Consider the following 26,176-nt stretch of genomic DNA (forward strand, 5'->3'; position numbering starts at 1 on the left):
AATCCTAGACGCAACACGACAAAATGGCCCAAAGACACTGATGATAATTCCCAGTTTGTCTTTGTGACATAGGATCAATGTTGATCTTCCCAAACCAGATAATCTTACAAATGTTCTCGAAGAAACATGACATAATGAATCAGAACCTGCACATTTTTCCAGGCAGGTTTATCAACTACATGACATTAGGAAAACAAACTCAACGTAAAGGTCATGCTGCATAGTCTACTAAAAGAACTGCTCAAAAAAAAGAAAACAGCACTGAGGCCAGTGTAATGCGTCTACTATTGTCAGTGTGTGTGTGTGTGTGTATGTGTGTGTAAGAGGAAGAGAGATCGATGCAGTGGCACCAGGCCGAGCCGAGATCCCAAAGGCAGGACCATCCATCTTTACCCATTAGCACAGGCCACTGCTATCTCACTCATATTCCCCCGGCCGGTTGAGGAAACTGTTTTCCTTTGGCTAATTGCGAATCGTGGCTGCGAGCTAGCGGCGCTAGGCTAACGAGACACACACTCCCGGTGGCAGGAGCGGAGCTTTTCTAGCACCACAACTCTTTCGCACGTGTGTTGGATGGAAAAGTAATGCCTGTACTATGACTGCGTTCCTATAGACTGATATCGGACATGACTACTGTTTACTCTCCAAATAACAGAAATGATGCTAATAGTTATGCTAATGGAGTTACGCCGTACGGGTTTAAGGCAAGCTCGAGCGTCAGTGGCGCCAAAGGAGACCACAGGTTGGTAAAACACTCCCCAGAAAAACCAGCATCTTGCATGAATTCCATCTCCAACTCCATTTATTCTCCATCAATGGCACAGAAGACGCACAGCCATTAACACAACAATAAACAACAATGTTTACTACTAATGAGCTGCTACTGTAGAGCAAGACACGCCCCCTCTACAGAGCATTTAATTGGACAAACACAAGGCTAGTTCAGGATGAGTCATCAAAAAATCTCCAACAATTTTTTTGTATATTGTATTGGTGCTTAAAACGCTAATGGACAGAAACGAAAAGCTCTGAAACGCCAATTTGGATTTCGGGTCCACTTTAAAACGTGATATTGACCACCTGCTAGTGACGATGCTGATGAATGCACTAAATGTTACAGCCCTGCCAGGTCTTCATGCTAATCAGGTTGGTTTACAGTTTACAGAAACAAAACAGTCCAGCAGGGTTAAAAAACGGATGAGACTCGACTTAAATCTTGCGTGAAGTCGAGAAAATTTCACCCTCCACGCACACCATGACGGTTCTTCGAGGGAAGGAGGGGTGCCGTTAATCATTTATGATAGTCGGCGCTCTTCAAGGCGCTCCAGCGCTCCCGTTTCCCCCTGACATTTAATTTGTCTGAAAATCAGCGAGTGTGCAGTCTGATCATGGCGCATGGACGTGCGAGGAGGCTGCTTCTCCTCCTCCTCCTCCACCCCTGAACCACATGAAACTCAATTCAACTCAGTGTTAGTATACATCTACTTATGTACAGGTATACATTGGCAAGGGTTTGGGCTAGCTCAGGTGCAAATCAACATCCAGAACCTGTAGACAATAAACATACTAGTTGTTAGGAGGAGCAGGAATGCTATAGCAGCTTTGTGGGAACTCTGTGGAATAATTCACCCAGAAACCTCAAGTTTTAATGTGAGGAAGTTAAGAGACAGAGATTCATTATAGTTAACAGAAACGGAGTCTGCAAACAAAGACGGACAAATCATGCATTTCTTAGCAAGCAAACCATGTTTCGGTTACCTGGAGACCTAATAGATCTTTCGCGCAACACCTGCGTCTTCATAGTAGCGTTCCGGTTGCCATTTTGAACATTGTTTAGGTACTGAAATGTATGAGTGTCAGCAAATCCCAATGGTAAATATCTAGCAAGACTTTTCACATGTAGCTAGCTAGATCGTTTAAGTTGATCAGCTACTAGGCTAATTAAATTACCTAGTAAAAAATCATTCAGAACGCTAAAGCTTCGGCATCGAGGTATACTCTATAACTGTTTATGCAGTATGAGAAGTATGAGATCAGATCAGCAGTGTGACTGTGACATGCATAAAATTAGCGAAGTTTAGCGAAACAAGTGGCTAGAGATGCAAAGGAACCCGTGAGAACAAACGGCAGGGGCTGATGCTACGACTGCGGCCGATAAAACCGATCCTAAACAACACCAAGCAATTTCCATCAGGGATTTCCTTAAGGATCATCCAAACGAATATTATGAAACGAGCACCTATGAGCATGACCTGAAAGTTATTTCTTAGCCCGAGGTTATCGACAAGCTGTAACCGCGTTAGCGTCAGGCGCAACAAAGACAAACGATCGTTTTCTCTAAATGACCTAATCTATCATTAATGCATGCTAATCATTATCCCATCTGCTCTCTCCCCGTGCCTCGCTTATAATCACACCCGAGCACACGGGAACAAACTGCGAGACAGTTTGTCGTCAAGTCATTTTTATTTATTCATGATCCATGTTTAGAAGGAATATTCAAACGTGCAGGATGAAGCCAGGAACTCAGAGCTAGGAAACATGAATATCAAACCACAGGGCTGACTAACGAACCACAGAACAGGTAGTAATGATCACAGGAAGTGTTCAGTGAGGAGAACCAGGAAGTAAACAATAGGGTTCTGTGGATTCCAGGTCTCCATTGAACTAGGCTACTTTTAACTTGTTAGGTTTTTGTGGACGTTAAATTATACATAGCAATGTTTTGCGAGTCAAAAATCTGATCCGTTCCTACGTATATCTACACCACACTTCGATTGAATTCTCAATTCAAATGGAGTTGATTCATGTTATAACAGTAATGCAGCTACAAATCACAGGTTTATTTAAAAAACAAAAGTTTTTTTTTAATGTGCTTGTTACATTATCGAATTCATTATTCGAATTCATCATTATCGAATTCAGGTTTCTATAGGAACAGTTCATTAACAGGGTTTTGTATATTGGATGCTATAAATGGTTTAAAAAAACAACAACATATAAGGAGAGGTTTATGAAACATTTAAGGAAGGAGTCTCCAGTGTCAGCACTGTGAAGCTGTAAGTTTTTACCATTTCTTGTTAACATGACAAAGCTGTGTGTGTATATATATATATATGGACATTTTCTCTTAATGGAAAACAGTAAACGTTGGGGTACGTCGTCGATTATTTCCCTAAAATCGCACGTCCTGACGTGTTTTTATTCCTTACATTTATTTATAATAATAATAATAATAATAATAATAATAAACAGTATGTAATATGAGGCCATTTCAGGAACTGCAATATTAAAACATTACATATGACATTACGTAAATATTATTGTAACTGTTGAGATATACTGTATTTGCTGTCGGTTGAGTTGATTTTAGTTGAATTTTTGAATTGAATTTACGTGAACTTTGACAGATATCGCGACATTGTGTTTAGGTACGTAAAGGTCAGCGTGTTGTGGGCCAAGAGTGTCCCAACTAAAAACCGCAACAGTAAATTCATTCTTGTTGCTGATTGGCTACAGCGTTACTATTGAGTAATCTTACTGTTGAGTAACGCTGGGGTTATTTAGACTCCTTGCTCCTCGCTCTACCGTAGTAACATATGCAACGTCACATTTAAACATTTTCGCTAGGTTAGCAAGATATCGAACTAAAAATCTTTTAGTCAGCAGTGAGTGTGTGAGGTTCAATAAGGATTGCCGCTTTGCTGTTTTGTTTCTCAAATTGCTGTTGTTTTTTGTTTGTTAATGTGTTTCGAGGCTGTGGCTGCATTCCGTCAGACTCGGATGAGTTCCTCACCATCACTCATCAGTCGGTCGATCACTATCTGGTTAGCAAACACAGACATACATAACTATCTGCAGGCTTGAAAGTGGATTTTGCGCCTCTTCGACCTTCGGGATGACACACAGATGTGATTTCGGTACATTTCAGTGGAAATGGAGCGGCAAACAGCCAGCGTTAAGGTTAATGTGCAGTAAAGAGAGGCACGTACATGAGAAACGGAGATTGTAAAAGGAATGATGGAGCAGCAGCAGTGATGCGGGAACACACACGTGTATCAACACTGCCCCCTACAGCATTACTCTTATTATTACTCATATCTACACTGTTTATGTTATAAAGCATCTCATACTGTACATACAGTTCATGTTAATAATTTGATTTGTTGTACGTTGTTAAAGAGACTAATATTAACTTAACTGTTCTGTGATTTTTACCTCCAGACACACACAAAAAATCATAATATATATGACCTGAGAGAACTGACGCACTTTTAAAGACAGATTTACATAATTCACACTCACATAGTCAGATTGTTAAAGCACTTATAGAAATGCTTTCCAGAATTTATATCCACGTGTCGATCACGGCATTTTGTGTAAGAAATACAACACGTCGGGGGTGCCTTTATGTTAAGTACAGACGCTGTAGCCACTGATTCCACCATGTTTTCTTACCGACACGCCCGCACCTTAGAAACTCGTGGCTTAAAGAAATTCCCGAGTTTCCCCACTGGTAAATTCCACTGCACGACATTGTGGGAAACGTAGGGAACCATAAACCGACGTGTTAATGATAAAGATTAATATGCGAGTGAGTGCAATGGGGTATGAAGTGCACAACATAGACATTTATATCCTACCCTATGGAGTGAACATAAATAGTTCATATTAAGGCATTTAGGATTGAATGGATCCATTAGTTTCCCCCAAATGTGAACAAAATTTGGGCAATAATGTGAAGAATTTCGTGAAACGAAACTTTCCCAGTACCTCGGCGATCCAGGCAAACAGACGACATGTGAAGGGAGATAACTGATTTATTTGGGATTGTTGATGAAACAGAAACATTGTTTTTTTTTGTTTTTTTTTACTGTCGATCATTAAAAAGCCACTTAATAAAGAATTTGCATATGGATATACATTTTCTCCAAACATATCCACCATTCTGCTGAATGGACATCATGATCACTCTCACACACACACATAAAACCAACATGGAAAAACCCTAAAACTTCTTAAACACACTGCACACCTTAAAACGACAAATAAACCCTTTACACACACTCTCTCTCTCTCTAAATAAAACAAGCTGCCTTTCTGAAAACCCGGCCCCCTTCCCTCTCTCACTCACACACACACACACACACACACGGGCAGTTGGTTAGCTCATACTCGTGTATGAAGGAAATAGCTTATTAAATAAAACCTCTACAGACTACAAGAAGCTATATGAACCAGGGCTGTGTTCCAATACCACGTTCATAACACACCCTCGTCGACTTCCCCTACCTATTTGCCCTCGGCTGAATCCTAGTCACCGTGTTTAAGGTACTTTCAAGAATATCGGGAAGAGAATATTACCCAGAAGGCAGGAGCGCTAACAATTATTTAAATTTTATACATTTTTCATACTTTGTGCTTTCGCCGTAAAAAGGTGAACACAAGACATTATTTCTGTTTAAATGGTTCAAGTAGTAAGAAAATATTGGCTAAGCACCGAGAAAACACTCTACACACGCAGAACCTATGACTGTCGCTAGAAATACAGCGATCTAGCTAACTTGTCAACTTTCCCATGGTTATATCACCGTCGCCATTTTAATGACTGTTACGTTATTGTGTTCGTCTGAAGGACGAGGGATTAAATACCCAGAATGCAGTGCAATCGAATGTAATTTTATTTATTTAAACGTAGGGGTTTACGTAGTCAACCATGACTACATCTGTACACGGTAGCTAAAATAACGTCACTAGTTTGCACTGCTAGCTTTTAAACAAGCTAGCTAAATTCCATGGCAGCAAGCACTACACTCTTCTCTACCGCTGCAAGCGGCCACTCGCCCGTTACGCATGAGGACAAATCGACGAGGATGCGTCTTAAAATGCATACTGTAACGAAGGAAAAGTCTTTCCACCTGAGCAAAACCTTAGGAAATCTCGGTTTCAAATCTCTACACACGCACACACACGTACACTACACACTCCTCTATGCACATAACATACAACCCTCTTTACATCTACAAAACTTCAACAATAATAAAAGAAAAAGAGATTACGTTATATTTTATATAAATAAATTAAACTGATTAAGGAAGCGGAGCTCAGAGACGGCTGGGGTGAAGTGCTAGTGAAGGATGAAAGGCAGCTCGGAGCTGCAGCGTGATGAAGCACGATGAAGCAGGAAGTGCTGAAGATGCAAACGGGAGTCAGTTTCCAGACAAGTGGAAAAAAAAATATTTTTTGTGTTAGAGACAAAATTCGAAAAGTGCTTTAAAAATGGGTGCTAATATTTTTAGTCAGTCGAGGGACGATACGAACAGAGACTCTCAGAACAGAGGTCCGAGGTCGGTGAAGTCGCAGTCGAACAGTTCACTGATGCCCTCGTGGTCCTCCAGACCGAAGTGGTAGTCCTGCGTGTGGGGCGGAGACAAGCTGATGAAGCTCTCGATCGGAAGGCCGAAGGGATCCGAGCCAGAACCGGAACCGGGACCGGTCCGATCCAAAAGGAAGTCTGACGAGCCCAGAGTCAAGGGGTCAAAGTCGGCAATCTCACTCATACCCGAGAACGGGTCCAACATCGACTCTGACAATAGAATATACAAGTTAGTTAGTGTGTGTGTGTGTGGACACGGTTTTGTATCTCGTGTCCCCACAAAGCCAACGACATCGCACATTTTTGACCTTACGGAGACGAACTGCAGCTTTTATTTTTAAATAAATAAATAAATAAAACGGGTGACTGGACGAGAACCTCGTAAACGTGGTTTCATTTCAGCCAGTCATATACGACCTTTCGTTACACGTGCGCGAAGATAAACAATGCTCGGAAGGAAGTAGCAGAGCTTGCTGGTGCGTCTGGCGAACGCGTGTTTCTCCATTCGAAAACAAAGCCGAGCACGTAACGCGTAACTCACACAACAGATTCGATTTTCACACCGATTTGCGCGTTAGTTAATTTTCTGCGATGTTGTAATCTCAAGCACTCACCTGTCTCATTCGCTAAAGGAAGTGGGGAGGCGTTCGGGAGCGTCGGCGACCTCGCTTCCTGTGCGGACGAGGCCAGACGAGGAGGGCTGTGGGGGGACGATTTTGCAGGACTGCAGCCCGTTACAGGACTACAAACTCCAGAGCTGTCCTCAGGACACAGGAACACGTCGATGGGCCCCGTAGTGCTTTTCAGGGAGATCTGGTACCCCTGTGCAGCCCAAATCATCAATCAGGAAAGGATCCATTCATTTCATTTTTATTTTAAGAGGTGCTAAGATTCTGACTGAGGCTCTGGCGCCAACTCACAACTGTCGCGTCACTAGAACAAACGTTGTTTATTACCTCACTGGGCTCGGTGACGGTCATCTGCGTCTCGGGTGGGGCTCGGATCACGATGACGATCTGATCCGGAGGGTCCACGGTGCTGCGCAGGTCCTGACACCTCACGTACCCCATCGTGGCAAAGTGTTAAAGATGAAATCGCACACAAAGTATTCTGATCTCGATCATCTCGGCATGTATGGTAACTGCTTATGTGATTTATCGTTATATGTTGTGTATACAAGTGTTTTAAAATATCAGCACCTGGGAGACATGTCCCGTAACACACACACACACACAAGCAGGAAGGATATATCTTATTCTCTGAATCCTCAGTGAGGAGGCGGAGCTGCAGGCTGCACTTGTTAATGAGTTCGTCCAATTTATCTTCAGCGTCGGACAGTTCAGACACTTCTCTCTGTAACTCCTGATAACGAGCGACTGAAGCACCGTCAATACGGCTACCACTGTAACACACACACATACACACATCAATCACAGTGAAGTAGGCGTGGCCCATGTCTCTGTCGGTCACCGTGAAGTAGGCTTGGCCTGTGTATCTGTCAGTCACAGTGAAGGAGGCGTGGCCTGTGTCTCTGTCAGTCACAGTGAAGGAGGCGTGGCCTGTGTCACACTGAAGGAGGCATGGCCTGTGTCTCTGTCAGTCACAGTGAAGGAGGCGTGGCCTGCATCTGTCAGTCACAGTGAAGGAGGCATGGCCTGCGTCTGTCAGTCACAGTGAAGGAGGCGTGGCCTGCGTATGTCAGTCACAGTGAAGGAGGCGTGGCCTGCGTATGTCAGTCACAGTGAAGGAGGCGTGGCCTGCGTATGTCAGTCACAGTGAAGGAGGCGTGGCCTGCATATGTCAGTCACAGTGAAGGAGGCGTGGCCTGTGTCTCTGTCAGTCACAGTGAAGGAGGCGTGGCCTGTGTCTCTGTCAGTCACAGTGAAGGAGGCGTGGCCTGTGTCTGTCAGTCACAGTGAAGTAGGCGTGGCCTGTGTCTCTGTCAGTCACAGTGAAGGAGGCGTGGCCTGTGTCTCTGTCAGTCACAGTGAAGAAGGCATGAACTGTATCTGTCAGTCACAGTGAAGCAGGTGTGGCCTGTGTATCTGTCAGTCACAGTGAAGGAGGCGTGGCCTGTGTATCTGTCAGTCACAGTGAAGTAGGCGTGGCCTGTGTCTCTGTCAGTCACAGTGAAGGAGGCGTGGCCTGTGTATCTGTCAGTCACAGTGAAGGAGGCGTGGCCTGTGTCTCTGTCAGTCACAGTGAAGGAGGCGTGGCCTGTGTATCTGTCAGTCACAGTGAAGGAGGCGTGGCCTGTATACCTGTCAGTCACAGTGAAGGAGGCGTGGCCTGTGTCTCTGTCAGTCACAGTGAAGTAGGCGTGGCCTGTGTCTCTGTCAGTCACAGTGAAGTAGGCGTGGCCTGTGTCTCTGTCAGTCACAGTGAAGGAGGCGTGGCCTGTGTATCTGTCAGTCACAGTGAAGGAGGCGTGGCCTGTGTATCTGTCAGTCACAGTGAAGGAGGCATGGCCTGTGTATCTGTCAGTCACAGTGAAGGAGGCGTGGCCTGTATACCTGTCAGTCACAGTGAAGGAGGCGTGGCCTGTGTACCTGTCAGTCACAGTGAAGGAGGCATGGCCTGTGTATGTCAGTTACAGTGAAGGAGGCATGGCCTGTGTATTGTCAGTCACTAATTAAAACTAAAATGAAATTTGTAAAATTGTACTTAAAAGAAAAATAAAGAAAGTAAAAAATGTGATGCAGAACTTTACGTGTGTGTGTGTGTGTCTGAGATCTCTGACACTCACAGCCACTGAATGTTGTTCTTGGATTTCTTGGAGATGAGATGAATGCCCTCTAGGACGTTGGTAATGTCGTAGATGCGTCTCTTCTGGACGTCCAGCACCTGCGAGGCCCAGTTCAGGTCCACAACGCCGTCCGGAGACTGAGCCAGCAGGTCCAGGAAGCGTTTGGTGGTGAGGTTCAGGGATGTGTCATAGCGTGATTTCTCCGTGCTTAGCCGAGGGACTGGGGACAGAAAGACGAGAACATGTTCACATGGCTGACTGACCAGGAACACAGTGTAGAGTAATGAGCAACATGCACGATTATCAACTGGCGGAATTATATTTAACACCAGCGTGTGTGTGTACCTCTGGGACGTCCAGGTGTAGCAGGAGGAGCAGGACATGGTGGAGGTGGTCTGGTAGTGCTGATGTACTGGTGATCATTGTCCAAGTCCAACTTCCTCTTCACCTGCACACACACACACACACAGAGGGTGAAATGAATGAGGAAGAGGAACAGGAAGAATAAGTGAATGAAGAAGGATAAGAGTGAGAGGAGAGAAAGCAAAACATCATGAGAAAGTAGAAGCGATGCTCGGTAAATGTTATTATTTTGAGTTTCAGTGTGTGTGTGTGAGCGAGCATGTACGTGAGTGCAGTAGCCTTTCTTTGTCAAATATACAGCACAGTAAAATTCTTTGTCTTGCATATCCCAGCTTGTAAGGAAGTTGGGGTCTGAGCACAGCGTCAGCCATGATGCAGCCCCCTGGAGCAGAGCGGGTTAAGGGCCCAGTGGCAGCTCAGCAGTGCTGAACCCCTGACCTTCTGTGCCACTACTGAATGTGTGTGTGTGGTACCGACGTGTGGCTTGACGTGGTGTGTGTAAAAGTGCGTGTGGTACCGGTGGGCGACCCGGCGCAGTGTCTCTACGCTGCAGTGGCGCGGTGCTGTGCGGCGTGGAGAACAGTAGCAGATCCGTTCCTGCGCTCCGGGGCTGGACGAGCTCCACGTTGCCGCATGCTGGAGAGATTATGACGATCTGATGATCTGCGCTCAGGTCGATGCTGCCGCTGTTCAGGAGAGTCTCAAAGTCGACCAGGAGATCCTCTGAGCTGTGAGCAGAAACCACCGTGTCCGCCATCCGAGATGTGGCCTTTCACCTTTTCTTATAATAACCAGTTATATCAGCTTCCTGTCTTTACAGTTTCACAGATGATGATGAGAGGGAGTTCAATAGTAAAATCTGAGTCAATTTAAGCTGATATTGCCGACCCATTTGATCACTAATCTGAAGTGCTTAATGATGGTTGTTTTTTTTGTTTTTTTTTCCAGATTCAGAACACAAAATTCTAAAATATCTAGTTACAGTTCTTTATGACGTTGTTATACAGCAGATTTGTAGCTCACATTATTTAATACTCATGCAATCTTACTTTAATTGTAATGAATGAGATTAAGGCTCCTTTGTTTTGGCACTACCTTTCGAACACGCATGCAGTTTAAATATTAAGTGTAAAAACTGAAACATAAAACGACACTAATGCACACTAATATGAATGCATATTACGATTTGTTTTTATAGTTTATATCAGTTACAATCACGTCAACTTCTAGACAAGCTCAGGCCTATTCGGCAACAAGCACTGTAAAGGGAAACAGGCCGAAAAACTTCAAAAGACGAACTTTTTTGCCCATTTTCAAAATGCAATCGCTCAAACTTTCATGCAAAAGCAGGTTCTACGAATAAAAGACCCAATTCTTTAGAAAGAAAATGTAAAAGATGCGGATCTGACAGCACAAAAGGAGTTTCTCTTTCAGCACTTCCTGCAGCTCGTGATGTTCTCAGCTCATTCAGGAAGTTTGGCCGGGTTTTAGGAGAAAAAACGAACAAGAAAACAATCCTCCAAAGCTCACAGGTGTAAATATAAAGCTCCAGAAACGCTCAGATGTTCTTTATAGCCGCTTTAAGTGTCCAGGATTCGGTAAATCAGCTCGATGTTTTCCGCATCGACGTCGCGCGCGCGGTTGTTTTTGTTGTTGTTCCAGCTGATCGGAAACAGAGGAGCCGATTTTCACGCGCCAAATCCTACTTTGCCGCGAAAAGTGGCACGTGCCGGAAACACGCGAGGCGATTGGCTGAAACGCGCCGGAACGTCAGAGGCTCTCTGCTTGGTGATTGGCTATATCGTCTTGTCAATCATCACGGCCCTTGACCATACAACTCCCTGTATCAGATATAAACTCGCCCACCATTTTGTCGAAATGTTCACTGAATTTATGTTAATTTTTATTTTTCATAGAAAACATTAAACATTAAAGCTCTCAGACCTGAGTTAGAAAATGTTAAACTCTCTATGTAATGGATTATTGATTGAACAGGGCGTGGTGAACCAGTGGGGTCATCTGTTTTCAGGGGAAAATTTGCACAAAATGTCGCCGGAAGGTCACCAGATGGCGTCGTAGACTAATCTGCATATTCATCGGTTATGATTATTACCATATCGGCTTACAAAGAAAGAAGATTTTATGAAGACACTTAATTGAATAGAAGAAGAGAAAATAATACATTATAACATATTTCTCACGCAAAGACGAATCTTTGGTCACGGCACCCCAAACTATTTATGTATTTACACAATTTTGAACAAAACAAAGCAACAATAGCTTTGAGTCAGGGATCCGACACGATGGAAATGGTTACAGAGACAATAACTCAATTTTATTACTGTAAATGTCACCAAGAAGAGAGTTTAAAACGAAGTACAATGATGTGATGAACAACAGTGTTCAGTGATTTGTTATTGGGAACAGTGGTGTAGAATACTGTAATAAACAAACCAATAAATAAGTTGATGCATGTGTGGTAAAATTTTTAAGTACTTGTTTATATTTTCCAACTTGTGATATTTAATTGTTATTTGTAATGCCGTAACATAGCTACGCCCCTGCTATTGATTACAAACAAACTAATAATGAACCTGTTGTTCCTTCAAATAAAGTTGAAACATGCATGGTACAGATCCATCCATCCATCCATCCATCCATTTTCTATACCGCTTATCCTACAGGGTCACGGGGAACCTGGAGCCTATCCCAGGGGGCATGGGGCACAAGGCAGGGTACACCCTGGACAAGGTGCCAATCCATTGCAGGGCACAATCACACACACATTCATACACTATGCATATACACAACCTACCATGCATGTCTTTGGACTGGGGGAGGAATCCGGAGTACCTGGAGGAAACCCTCGCTGCACGGGGAGAACAGTGAACACACTGGAGGTGTGAGGCAAACATGCTTAACATTAAGCCACAGTGTGGTTTAACAAATAAATAGTTGAGTGAATATATATATATATATATATATATATATATATATATATATATATATATATATATATATAGTGTGTGTGTGTATATGTATGTATGTATGTATGTATGTGTATGGATTTTACCCATCAGTCACCATTTCTCCAGTTCTACACCAGACCACAAGATGGCGGTCAAGCGCGACACACTGGTGAGCGGCCTACCGTAGAAGAAGAAGTAGAAGCCCGCGAATAAAACGACGAAGAAGACGCGGTTTAGTGTTGCTGCTGCTTGATTACAGGGAACCCGCTATCATCTTCATCATGTCGCAGGCGATATTCGAGGTGTTAGAAGGTAAAACTTTGCACTTTTCTTGTTGTTTTTAAATCTGGAATACCTGCTGAATTGATGTTTCTCCTGAAAGCGCGGGTTTGGTGTGTTTGTGTTTGTCTCTTCCGTGAAAAACAAACAACAAACACCTGTAAATAAACATTGCACACTTCCTTATACTGTTTACATCAACCTACAGGGTGTATATTTAACACGGATAAAGAATATTGACTGTTATTGAGATTTTGTCATTATAAAGTTGCGTTTGTATTGGGTATTTATGCTTTCAATATTAATAACATACAGACAGACAGAGAGAGAGAGAGAGCGCGCGCGCCGAGAGAGTATACACACACTTCTTTTTTACACAATGTTTATTAATAACAGTTCTACATTCCTGTAATGCTTTGCTAATACCGTACATGTATTTGGTCATGCTAATGAGGCTTGTTGAATTGAGAGAGAGAGAGGTTTTATTTACACCCTTTTATCAACACATTCGTTAAATACTTAATATCTGTTCATGTCTGTCTTCTTAGTCTCTCTCTCTCGTTTTGTAAAATTGTGTGGTCTTAAATGCATGTTTCATGTAAAATCAACATTTTTCTTTTATATTATTTTAATCTTAATCTCTGAAAGCAGCTGTTTCCACCTGAGCAACATGAGCAGAAAACCACAAACTAAACAAAAGTCTCTCCACATGATGTGTAAAGTTTGCTTTTAAAGACATGTTGGTCACACTTTAACATCTGTGTGACTAAAATGAAGATAAATGTGAGAATTATTAAAGGATTTGAGACAGCAATTAAAGTTGAGTGCGTGTGTGTGTGTGTGTGTGTGTGTGTGTGTGTGTGTGTGTGTGGAGAATTTATATTTTTACCTGAACAAGATGTGCACATAAAACCAGATGCAGTCCTTTAATTTTATATTATGATATAATATTATGACATCATTCCTTCAAAAATAACTACAACAGCTAGAGTTCAGTGTGTATAAATATGTATATTTTTATTTTAAAGATTTTAAAAACAGGACGGAAAACCAATCGTTTAACTCCATGACTCGCTCACATAAATGCATGGTTTAAGCATTTCATTATTTCTACAAATTACAGTAACTTATTCTCTTATGTATTTCTCTCATTGCAATGTTTTTTATTCTGAGTGCACTGCTCATGTTGGTCGTCGCAGCTGTTTTCAGTGACGAAGATAAATAAACGATGTATAAAGCTGTTCATTTACGTGCGCATTAATGCACACGTTTAACACGTGTATATCGTTCAGGATGAAGTTTTCTTTTTGGATATTAGCAGTGATTATCATTTTCCTAACTAGTTTTAATAAACTTGCAGGAATGGACAATCAGACGGTCCTTGCTGTCCAGTCCTTCCTGGATGGTCAAGCCGGCGTCCCTGATCACAGCAATCAGAACGTCTCGGGAGCCGCCATCCAGCCGATGGGTGAGTAGAGTGACGGTTTCAGCGTAGCCGTAAGTTTTAACGTAGAACTTTACATACAAGAGTCTCTAGAGTTTACTCTAGACGACTCAGGCGCTCGTCTAACGCACACGTGCTCTACGTGTCCGATTGCGGCGCTCCGAGATAAAACTGTCCACTGGATATCGTGGCAGTTTAGTACCGAGTATACATCGTGATCTCGTACGTACCGGTGTAAAACACGAACTCCTAGGATACTTCGTTTTAAACCGCAGTACGTTTGTGTAGAGATGACTTTTGGTATCGCTTTTCCTCTCCCGATACTGATCCTGAAAGCTTGAGCGTCAGCAGATTATCGATACCCGTTCCGGATTTTTCTTCATCACTACTGAGCTCTAAAATGATTATTTAAAAAAGAAACCTTAAATACATGGCTAAAAACACAACTTGCACACAATTGCAGCTTTTTTTTTTTTTTACCTCCCCAGCTAAAATGTTTTACACAGAAATCACTTGTATAGCAAATAAAATATAGAATAAAAACACTATTTACAATCCTAAAAAAATTAAAAAGTCTTGTTATATGTAAATATTTCCAGTTCCAAGGGGGAAACCCCCAACCCAAAATTCCAATCTTCTCCATTTGTTACAGGATTGGATACATTTTTTTCCCCCTCTCGTCAACTCCCCAAGATCCTGACTTTATTATTTTTCTTTTTTTAAACTCTCTTTTCATTTGTTTTTATCTAGCTGTCAACTCTGGAGTTTGCTGGTTTATCTATGTTAGCTCGTTAAAATGTGACGTGACAGTTAACCGCTTCTGTCCCTCTCCACGCCTCGATCACAGATTTAACGTTTCCTGTGGGTTTTTTCTTTCTCTTCTCCCTCTTTTTCAGACATTTTATTTGATCACTTTCTGCGCTTCTAGTTACTAAATTTCAGCTCTGCACTAGTTTGTACAGAAAAAACAGCGCGTCGTCATGTCTAGAATAGCGGTTTTAAATCCTCTTGTTTGTTTGTTTGCAGATGATGATGACGTCTTCCTGTGTGGGAAGTGTAAGAAGCAGTTCAACTCCTTGCCGGCGTTCTTGACTCACAAAAGGGAGCAGTGCCAGCAGAACACGCCCTCGCTCGCCACCGTGTCACTGGCGTCCAGCAACACTTACACGCCTGTACCCTCGGTCAGCGCCGTGCCACAACCTCCGGCCAACAGACAGGTACATGTTCTCTAAATACTCACCCGCAACGAAACGGTACTGGTGATCTGTAAAGAATACTAACAAACAAAACAAAGGTGAAGGAGAACTATAAACAAAGAATGGTACGGTGATCTGTAAATGAAACTAACAATCGAAAAGGTACAGGTGAACTCTGAACCCACATGATACTGGTGCTGTTTAAACAAACAAACCGAAAAAGGTGAGGGTGGCCTTACACCAAAAACACAAAGGTGCCGATGATGTTACACCATAAACAAACAAAAAGGTGCCGGCGATCTAAAACCAAACAAACAAAAAGGTGACGTGATCTTTAAACAAATCAAAACTGAAAGGATGTGTGTAGTTTTCCGTGCACTTCAGGTATTCAGGTTATTTATTGATTTAGTTTTTCTTTTTCTTTGTGCAGGTGTCGACGTACATCACGGTGCCGCCATCTCCTCTCACACACACCCTGGTGCAGGGGAACGTTCTGGTGAGCGACGAGGTTCTCATGTCGGCCATCTCGGCGTTCACGTCCATGGACACCCCAGTCACGGCCATGCAGGCTTCCTCTCAGGTACACAGCATTTATCTGCCATAGATGCTGTAACCTAGCATTGACACTGCCTGGCTTTTGTAACTAGTGAAAGCGTGGTTATTAGGACTCCTGCTGAAGTTTATTAAAGCCTGGGCATGGCACTCGTTATCGTTATTCAAAGCTTCATGCAATAATTTGGAATAATACTTTTTAAACACTTTTTTTTTTTTTCTTTTCCACAGAGTAATTTGAGCCTGCCCAGTGCAGCATCCTACCTGCAGCACCACCCACAGGCCTCTCAGCCCCTCCCACTGGCCCAGGCTCCACCCCTTTCTGCACAGGTTCCCACCAGTATCAACAGCTCAATAGTGCAGGTGTACAGCACACTGCCCCCGATGGCTGGAGGAGGAAACGCAGAGGTCCACACACTCGGCCTCCAACAGTTCCAGTCTGTTCAGGTGTGTGTGTGTGTGTGTGAGCGAGAGAGATGAGGTTACAGTACTGGGACCCTTCTCATCTTGTCCATCGTGTTGAGAGTTAAAGATACTGACCACAGAATGTTTGTGACAGTGTAAGTGTAATGTGGCGTAAAGTAGAACCGGTGATGCGGTAGGTACTGACAGTACTGTATACGACGTTTCACCACCTTTTACTCAGTGCTTTTTATTTTAGAACAAATTATTTACACTTCCACCACCTTCTTTCATTTTTTTTCATTCTTTCTTTCTTGTTGATTTATGCGCTCTCTCTCTCTCTCTCTCTCTCTCTCTCAGGGTGGTGGTGGTCAGTGTGTGGACAGTCAGACTGCAGCCTTCAGCAGCGCTCCCGTTTACAGTTCGGCTAAACCGGCACAGAAGCTGAAGAGCTGCAGCAGCACCGTGACTGTGAGCGAGCTGAGCGAATACGACAAGGTCATCATCCCCAAAAAGACCCGCAACTCCAAGAAAGGCCAGGAAGGTAATGGAGAGCGCTTCGAACACCATTTTTCATTTCATTTAAAGGAGCAGGTTGTCATTTATACAGCCTTTAATTTGCCTAAAATATGCAGAGCTCATTTCTGGGCCAGAAACATCGGTACGAAAGGCTGGATTCAGATTCACTTAATGGCAGATTTAAATCCCTGAAAGCGTCAAAATAAATACACATCATGCTTAATACATACGTGTCACAGGAAATGGAGTTTATATTTATTAATTAAAAAAAAATGTTATATTTGTGTGTAAAAACCCACAAAAAGCAGTACGTTCTACATGGCATTCACTTTGTGTAATAGCACTGTGACGTGTTTGTGTTGAAACAGATTTCTTTATGGATAATGTTTTGTTTCTCAGCAGGTCAAACAAAAGCCAAAGGTCAGAAGCTTAAGTGCAGTTTCTGTGACAAGGTGTTTGCTAAAAACTTCGACCTGCAGCAGCACATCAGAAGGTAAAGAAGAAAGTCTTCTTCCTCTTGCGTCACGTTCGACCTCACGTCTTCCTCTTGCGTCACGTGTCCGTCCTGTCACGTTCAGCACTGTTGGTCCATCTCATGTCATTTATTTTGAACAATAAAATAAAAAGTGACGTTTATAATGTATTAAATGCATAGAAATATATTTTTCCAATCTTTCTATTCTGAGCTTATAATAATGATGATTAGTTAAGCACGCATCACTTCCTGTTGCAGGAAGCGAAACCAATTATATTTTATCATTTCTTTCTTTCTTTTTCTTTGTCTTGTGTTTTGTTCTTTCATTTTTCTTTTGTCCTTTCTAGTTTTTTCTGCAGTCTGTCTCTTTTTTTTTTTCTTTTTGATTTGTTCATCATTTTCTTTAAGTATGTGAGAGTGAGCTATTAGACTTTCTGGATTTCATGGATATTTATTTAAAAAACAAAACAAAAAACAAACCCTGTGATCTTGTCCAGTTCGGTTTCACTTCCCAGTTTCCCTCCTCTCGGCGCTGCAGTCACACAGGCGAGAAGCCGTTCCAGTGCATTGTATGCGGCCGAGCTTTCGCCCAGAAGTCCAACGTGAAGAAGCACATGCAGACGCACAAGGTGTGGCCAGCCGGAGTGCACAGCACCGCGTCCAGACTCCCTGTAACGGCAAAAGCGGTCCCGGAGAACGCGGCTCAAGGTTCAGTCGGACACGAAGAAGAACATGGTAACGGCTTCCGTTCACGTCGTTATAGTTACGTTTACGGTCAGGGAGGACTGAGACGGGCGTCTCCGAGGAGATCGTACACGGCTGATCCTCTTTTCTGTTCTCCAGGAGTTCTGGATCAGAGCGAGACTGAGCTCGCGTCCGAGGCGAAAGGATCCAACCAGGCCCGAAATGAGCGGCTCGTCCTCATCGACAGCTCGTACCAGTGCCAGTTCTGCGCCGCAAAATTCAGCAGCTACTTCCAGCTCAAATCCCACATGACCCACCACAAAGATGAGCAGGTACGTCGAGCAACACGCCCCACGTGTGCTGGATCAGTGTTTAGATCCTATCATAGCCCAGCTGTTCTCCATGCAGGTGTACAGGTGTGTGGTGAAAGCGTGCTCTCAGACCTTCCAGAAGCTGGAGCTCTTCCTTGAGCACATCCGCTCTCACCAGGAGCACCTGACCTACCGCTGTCACCTGTGTACCAAAGTGTTCCAGTCTCTGTTCGAGCTCGGCCTGCACCAGTACTCGCACAGCTTCTGTCCTCAGCAGAATACGCGCAAAGACACTGCTTACTACAGGTCTCTCTCTCTCTCTCTCTCTCACACACACACACTGATGTCTGGTACACACTATACACACACGGCATTTTTGCAGATGCTAGTTAGGATTGCTACCAGCGTTGCTGTGGTTACAGTGTCAGTGTTGTGCTATTCCTTTTATTTTACACTTTGATCATGTAATCAATGTTGTAGGGGAGAAGCAGGAAGAAATTAGTTTAGTGTGTAGCATTTTATTGAATAAAAATCAGATTTTGTGTGTTAGAGTTTAAAGAAGTTGTTGTTGTTGTTGTTGTTGTTGTGCAGGTGTAATAAGTGTCAGAGTAAATACTCCACACAGGAAGCTCTGGAGCAGCACATCCTTACCGCCTCACACAACTTCCCCTGTCCACACTGCCACAAGGTACGAGTGCCGTCACACACAACACTTTACCTTGCGTCGCATAAGTATTCACCCCCCTATTTGAACTAGGGTTGTACAATATTACTTTGCTATGATATAAAGTAGAGATCAACCGATTATCAGTTTTACTGATTATTTAAGCATTTTCCCATAATCCGTTATCGGTTTTATAACATCTGAAAACCGCTAAATGGCGCCGTCTTGTGGGCTTGTTGAGAAATGTGCGCTATTGTAGTACTGAATCTGAGGAGAAACGAGTTAGCAATGGTGTGCACGGGTAGAGTATACTTGCTTTGCTTTAATTAATAAACTTTATTTAACATAACAGCCATTAATGTACAAATGAGATGTTACGTAAACTATATTTACTATATTTATTAGGGGCGTCACTGAAAAATGGTCAAAATGTCTTATTTTATCGAATGAAGAATCTAATTGCTCAGATTTGTAGATAGGCTCACAAAGATTTATTTATTGTTAGTCTTCTAACCGTGTGTGTGTGTGTGTGTGTGTGTGTGTGTGTGTGTGTGTGTGTGTGTGTGTGTGTAGGTGTTCCCATGCGAGCGATATTTCCGGAGACACCTGCTCACTCACGGCGCTGTTGGCAGATTCAAATGCCAGATCTGTAAAAAGCTGTTTAAAACGGAGCACTACCTCAAACTGCACACACAGATACACTCGGGTACGCATGTGTTCTGCGCTACGTAAGCAATAAAATCCTCCACGTTGTGCCGTTACTGTACACCAGGGTGGTGTGATGAAGAGGAGTTACTGTTCTTTATAGCCAAAACTCCCAAAAACGGCAAACGCAACCCGTCACGTTAACGAGAAACCATAAAGCGTAAACTCTTCTGTTTTGAGGAAGTCAGAAAACTTGCAGCGTTAACAGCATGACCTCAGTCTGTTTAAAAGTGCTGACGTTGGAGACTCCTTCCCTAACAACAACATGACGCACTGTATTTCAGGATGGAGAGAAGAGAGGGCTGGTGAGGGAACGACTGTTTGTAGCTGCTATAATACGAACAGGAGCTAACTCGTCACATGGACGTTCTACAACGTTAAATGTAACTATAAAAGGATAAACACCTTGTTCTTTAATAAGTTAGGACGTCTGAATTGTCAGGTTGGAAGCTCGTCTTCATCACACCGACTGCATGCGCCCAAGTGGGAGTGTGTGGATTGTTTGTTCATTTGGAGTTGCACAAATACCGTAAGCACTCTAATAAATGAGCAAGTTATAATTAGGCTTGGTTTAATTTTCTGTTGTAAACTTTTTTTTTTTTTTTTTTGGTTGTGATGTTTATTATTATTTATTATTATTATTATTATTATTATTATTATTATTATTATTATTATTATTATTATTTTTATTATTATTATTGGTGGTGGTGGTATAGTTGAGTGTGGTGATGTGGTGTTCGTGCTCGTCCACGCTGCAGGTGAGAAGCCGTATAAATGTTCGGTGTGTGAAGCCACGTTCAACCGCAAGGACAAGGTGAAGAGACACATGCTGATCCATGAACCCTTTAAGAAGTACAAGTGTCCTTTCAGGTACAGCTCCAACCTCACACACGGCCAGGATCACGTTAACCTGGAAACATAACCACTCGCACACCTTACACACACCCTTTCTGCCCCAAGAGCAGATTCTGATTAAATACGTGTGACTGCCAGCGAGAGAGGGAGAGAGAGATGAAGAAAATACAATGTAACGAAGGGAAAAAGTCAAATAAAACAACACGAGTTATAACACAAAAAATGCCAAAATGATCTAAAAATAAAACTATACCAAAACAGAAGATGATATAAAATACAAAGAAAATAAATGCAAATGCAAAAACAAGATAAGGTGATGAAAAAATCAAACAAAATGTAATGACGTAAAAGTCAAATAAAATAAATTATAAAACAAAAAAAGCCATAATATGAAAATAAAACTCTACAAAAAACCAAAATAATACATAAAATAAAATAAAATACAAAAAATGAAATGTGAAAATTAAAACAATGCAAAAACAAATTAAAGTGATTGATTGATTAAAAAAGAAGATAAAATGATACAAAAATAATGACAGTACAAAAAGGAAGACAAAGCTTAATCCAAAAATAAAAGAATGCATCTCATGGTGCTTTTCATTAGAGAAATAAAATGGTCAGAAGTAAAATTGGTAAATAAAATTAATTAAATAATGAGTGTTCATTTATTCAAGATATTACCTGAGACTTTAGCTGTGTGTATTGTCTGTATTGTTGTATGTAGTAGTCTATGTTGTATAAATGTGTGTGTGTTTGTGTGTTTGTGTGTGTGTGTGTGTGTGTGTGTGTGTGTGTGTGTGTGTGTGTGTGTAAGGACGCATGTTGGCTGCACCAAAGAGTTCAACAGACCAGACAAGCTGAAGGCACACATCCTGTCTCACTCAGGTACACTCCATTTACCTACACACACACTTCTCAATACATCGTGTATATAAGGCGTGGCCTCTGCGTCTGTCTCTCTGCAAAGGAGTTAAAACCCTGTATTTCTCCATATTGCCACGCTTCCTCTAATAGTTTCATTACAGGCTTGTGAGTTACCTGAAATTAGCTCCGCCCCCCTGCCAGAGGAACTTTTTTTTATTACTGCTGTGATTCAGCATGTGGCCAGCAGAGGGCTCTAACAATTACACACTGCACCTTAACTCGTCTTTCAACTGATAAATGACTTCTTTGCACTGTGTGTGTGTGCGTGTGCACAGGCATTAAGCCGTTTAAGTGCCAGTTCTGCCAGAAGAGCTTCAGTCGGCGTGCACACATGCTCGAGCACCAGCGCTCTCACACCAACAACTACCGTTTCCGCTGCTCCACCTGCGCCAAGGGCTTCACCCGCCTCAAATACTACCGTGAGCACCGCTGCCCACTGACCGCTGCCTCGGACACCACCGCTGGAACAGCTGGAGGTTTTTTTATTTATTCAGTCTTACTTTGGTGTTATACCACAGGTATAAGGGAAATAAAACACCTCAGGCTGTGCTGTTGTAGGAAAATAATCAACATTGCAGTAGTAACTTCGCTTCGTCACACCGCCTGCTTATTGATATTTAAATAGGATATTATAGGAACAAATAATGGGTAAAAATGAAATTAATGACAAATCAGAATTACGGAAATTCTAAATGATGCATCATATTCATGATGTGTGTGTGTGTGTGTGTGTGTGTGTGTGTGTGTGTGTGTGTGTGTAGGTGGAGAACCCACAGCCGGAGAAGCAGATTACACGGATGCCCCGGAGGAAGATTATGACAATGAGGAAGAGACGAGTGAAGGTGGAGTTGTGGGAGCTGAAATGGGAACAGGAGCTGAGATGATGAGAGGAACAGATGAGGAGGATGAGGATGAGGAGCAGAATGAAGGTTTGCAGGGAGGTGGAGGGGCTGATGAACTGCTGGAGGAAACCGTATTCGGCTCTACAGCTCATTGACGTCTCTGTTAAACCAGACGACTTGAACAGGAAATCCGGCAGCACAAAGGGGGGAAAACAACCCCCAGATCGTACCGGAATCTCGATTTGGTTTCTGCAGCATTTCCATAAAACAGAACGACAAACGGAGCTAAAATGCTCAGCTATAGCAACGTACGAATTTTTACTAAATATAATGTTACAAAGAATCGCGATCTAAGAAAAAAATCATCTGGCTGTACACACAATCCTGTGGAACAAGCGCAGAGACTGACCTGAGAATGATGGACGCTAACTGTTCCCTTGTGTCGGGTTACGTGCTTTCACTTTACAAATGTACCTTAAGTCTCTGTGGTGCAACTGAAATTCTACACTGTGCTAGTCCTGACTGGTTTAGGACCGACTTTACACCCTGACTTAGCAACGAACTCGCGTTCATGAATGTATTTTTGTTTTATATTAAAAACGTTGCATGTTTTTAAAAAAAAATTTATTTTCTCGTTGTAGAGAAGAGATGAATTGCTGCTGTAATAATGAACAGTTTTTTTTTTTTCGGGGGGGGTTTGTGTGGGTATTTGTATGTGTGGCTGAATGTGTGCACTTTATGACTGTAAACGAGATGTGCAATTGGTCCAGCCTGAGTTCCGGGCTAACTGCAAATAAATGAAAGGTTGTGCATGATGAGTGTTTCAGTTCCTCTCTGTGGTGGGATTCAGTCGCAGCACAATTTAATCCATTGTACGGAAGTCGTATTTCTTTTTATAAAATTTTCTGTCGAAAAACGATCGAAGTTTGACTACATTTCAGAAAGTGCAGCACTGAAATAAAGTACTGATGATAAATGTTTTAATACAGAACGCTCACTGTGATCAAGTATATCCTCGTACTGTGTTTTCTTTATTTCTGCATTTTATATCAATGAAAATACTTTCAAATGCAAATACTTGCTGATTTGTATTACTTGCCTTACTTTCTTTCTTTTACTTTACTTGCGTTCCTAACTTTACTTGCGTTCCTCACTTTACTTGCGTCTTACTTGCGTTCCTAACTTTACTTGCGTTACTCGTTACTTCTGTTCATAATGTTTACTTGCATTACGTCCTTTCTTTACTGACTTTAATTGCATTACTGTCTATTTGCTTACTTGTTTGTTTACTTGCATTATGTTTACTTGTCAGTTTGCATGGATGACTTTCTTACTTGACTTTGATTATCTATTTTATGTACTTATTGCTTTTTAACTTGACATACATTACTCTACTTTCATTACTTTTACTTGCACCAGTTTGCTTGCGTTATTTTCTCTACTTACTTTTGCATTAATTTTTTACTTGCATTACTTGCTTGAATGTTACTTTGTTTACTTGCATGCAATACTTCTTTACTTGCATTATTGTAAGTTTACTTGTCAGCTTACTTGTTACCTACTTACTACTTGCAATACTTTTACTATTACTTTATTTACTTGCTACCTATTCTACCTACTAGCGTTACTTGCTTACATACGCTACTTACTTTCCTTGTTACTTAAAATAAAGATTACTCTCATTACTTTCCTTACTTACTTGTTACGTTCTTGAATTACATACATAAATTCATGCGTTACTTTCTGTACTTACTTATTACCAATTGTACCTTCTAGCACTTACTTGTTGTTTTTTCTTTACATGATGCTTTACTTTCTTTACTTGTTCCCTATGTTACTTTACTTGTTCCCTGTGTTACTTGTTTCCTGTTACTTTACTTGTTCCCTATGTTACTTTACTTGTTCCCTGTGTTACTTGTTTCCTGTTACTCTACTTGCATTACTTTCTTTACTTGTTCCCTGTGTTATTTTACTTGTTCCTTATGTTACTTTACTTGCGTTACTTTCTTTACTTGTTCCCTATGTTACTTTACTTGTCCCCTGTTACTTTACTTGTTTCCTGTTACTTTACTTGCATTACTTTCTTTACTTGTTCCCTATGTTACTTTACTTGTTCCCTGTGTTACTTGTTTCCTGTGTTACTTTACTTGCATTACTTTCTTTACTTGTCCCCTATGTTACTTTACTTGTTCCCTATGTTACTTTACTTGTTCCCTGTTACTTGTTTCCTGTGTTACTTTACTTGCATTACTTTCTTTACTTGTTCCCTGTGTTACTTTACTTGCATTACTTTCTTTACTTGTTCCCTATGTTACTTTACTTGTTCCCTGTGTTACTTTACTTGCATTACTTTCTTTACTTGTTCCCTATGTTACTTTACTTGTTCCCTATGTTACTTTACTTGTCCCCTGTTACTTTACTTGTTTCCTGTTACTTGCATTACTTTCTTTACTTGTTCCCTATGTTACTTTACTTGTTCCCTGTGTTACTTTACTTGCATTACTTTCTTTACTTGTTCCCTATGTTACTTTACTTGTCCCCTGTTACTTTACTTGTTTCCTGTTACTTGCATTACTTTCTTTACTTGTTCCCTATGTTACTTTACTTGTTCCCTGTGTTACTTTACTTGCATTACTTTCTTTACTTGTTCCCTATGTTACTTTACTTGTTCCCTGTGTTACTTGTTTCCTGTGTTACTTTACTTGCATTACTTTCTTTACTTGTTCCCTGTTACTTTACTTGCATTACTTTCTTTACTTGTTTCCTGTTACTTTACTTGCATTACTTTCTTTACTTGTTCCCTATGTTACTTTACTTGTTTCCTGTTACTTTACTTGCATTACTTTCTTTACTTGTCCCCTATGTTACTTTACTTGTTCCCTGTGTTACTTTACTTGCATTACTTTCTTTACTTGTTCCCTGTGTTACTTGTTTCCTGTGTTACTTTACTTGCATTACTTTCTTTACTTGTTCCCTGTGTTACTTTACTTGCATTACTTTCTTTACTTGTTCCCTATGTTACTTTACTTGTTTCCTGTTACTTTACTTGCATTACTTTCTTTACTTGTCCCCTATGTTACTTTACTTGTTCCCTGTGTTACTTTACTTGCATTACTTTCTTTACTTGTTCCCTGTGCTACTTGTTTCCTGTGTTACTTTACTTGCATTACTTTCTTTACTTGTTCCCTGTTACTTTACTTGCATTACTTTCTTTACTTGTTTCCTGTTACTTTACTTGCATTACTTTCTTTACTTGTTCCCTATGTTACTTTACTTGTTCCCTGTGTTACTTGTTTCCTGTGTTACTTTACTTGCATTACTTTCTTTACTTGTCCCCTATGTTACTTTACTTGTTCCCTGGGTTACTTTACTTGCATTACTTTCTTTACTTGTCCCCTATGTTACTTTACTTGTTCCCTGTGTTACTTTACTTGCATTACTTTCTTTACTTGTTCCCTATGTTACTTTACTTGTTCCCTGTGTTACTTTACTTGCATTACTTTCTTTACTTGTTCCCTATGTTACTTTACTTGTTCCCTATGTTACTTTACTTGTCCCCTGTTACTTTACTTGTTTCCTGTTACTTGCATTACTTTCTTTACTTGTTCCCTATGTTACTTTACTTGTCCCCTGTTACTTTACTTGTTTCCTGTTACTTGCATTACTTTCTTTACTTGTTCCCTATGTTACTTTACTTGTTCCCTGTGTTACTTTACTTGCATTACTTTCTTTACTTGTTCCCTATGTTACTTTACTTGTTCCCTGTGTTACTTGTTTCCTGTGTTACTTTACTTGCATTACTTTCTTTACTTGTTCCCTGTTACTTTACTTGCATTACTTTCTTTACTTGTTTCCTGTTACTTTACTTGC

General features: G+C 41.5%; 2 protein-coding genes across 5 annotated transcripts; one reads left to right on the forward strand and one right to left on the reverse strand.

Moving 5' to 3' along the window:
- Positions 1–4,802: 4,802 nt before the first annotated feature.
- e2f1 (E2F transcription factor 1) lies at positions 4,803–10,248 on the reverse strand. The gene is made up of 7 exons (XM_053644303.1): positions 10,003–10,248; positions 9,468–9,570; positions 9,123–9,342; positions 7,626–7,778; positions 7,333–7,447; positions 6,991–7,198; positions 4,803–6,586 (listed from the first exon to the last, which is right to left on the reverse strand). Exons 1-7 carry the CDS (start codon positions 10,240–10,242, stop codon positions 6,330–6,332), a joined length of 1,296 nt encoding a protein of 431 aa, XP_053500278.1. The 5' UTR covers positions 10,243–10,248; the 3' UTR covers positions 4,803–6,329.
- A 2,312-nt stretch (positions 10,249–12,560) lies between these two features.
- On the forward strand, positions 12,561–23,121 carry znf341 (zinc finger protein 341). Of its 4 annotated transcripts, XM_053644032.1 has the most exons (16): positions 12,564–12,766; positions 14,094–14,201; positions 15,204–15,394; positions 15,804–15,953; positions 16,157–16,372; positions 16,688–16,871; positions 17,246–17,339; positions 17,860–18,056; positions 18,165–18,337; positions 18,414–18,622; positions 18,908–19,004; positions 19,554–19,686; positions 20,444–20,555; positions 21,355–21,425; positions 21,740–21,940; positions 22,226–23,121. In XM_053644032.1, exons 1-16 carry the CDS (start codon positions 12,736–12,738, stop codon positions 22,459–22,461), a joined length of 2,403 nt encoding a protein of 800 aa, XP_053500007.1. In that variant the 5' UTR covers positions 12,564–12,735; the 3' UTR covers positions 22,462–23,121. The 4 variants fall into 4 exon arrangements, with proteins under 4 accessions (XP_053500006.1, XP_053500002.1, XP_053500003.1 ...); XM_053644031.1 differs by having other exon boundaries at positions 12,561–12,766; positions 17,860–18,337; positions 22,241–23,121; XM_053644027.1 differs by having other exon boundaries at positions 12,562–12,766; positions 17,860–18,337.
- The last annotated feature ends 3,055 nt before the right edge of the window (positions 23,122–26,176 follow it).

This window comes from Ictalurus furcatus, chromosome 15, assembly GCF_023375685.1.
Source record: "Ictalurus furcatus strain D&B chromosome 15, Billie_1.0, whole genome shotgun sequence".
NCBI classification, from domain to species: domain Eukaryota; kingdom Metazoa; phylum Chordata; class Actinopteri; order Siluriformes; family Ictaluridae; genus Ictalurus; species Ictalurus furcatus.

Coding starts and splice junctions, on each gene's coding strand:
- e2f1 (XM_053644303.1), bottom strand. CDS start 10,242: ATGGCGGACACGGTGGTTTCTGCTCACAGCTCAGAGGATCTCCTGGTC. Junction 9,343..9,467: donor TACACCTGGACGTCCCAGAG/GTACACACACAC, acceptor TTCTGTCCCCAG/TCCCTCGGCTAAGCACGGAG. Junction 7,199..7,332: donor CCGTCACCGAGCCCAGTGAG/GTAATAAACAAC, acceptor TGGGCTGCACAG/GGGTACCAGATCTCCCTGAA.
- znf341 (XM_053644027.1), top strand. CDS start 12,736: ATGTCGCAGGCGATATTCGAGGTGTTAGAAG. Junction 12,767..14,093: donor GATATTCGAGGTGTTAGAAG/GTAAAACTTTGC, acceptor ATAAACTTGCAG/GAATGGACAATCAGACGGTC. Junction 15,395..15,803: donor AACCTCCGGCCAACAGACAG/GTACATGTTCTC, acceptor TTCTTTGTGCAG/GTGTCGACGTACATCACGGT.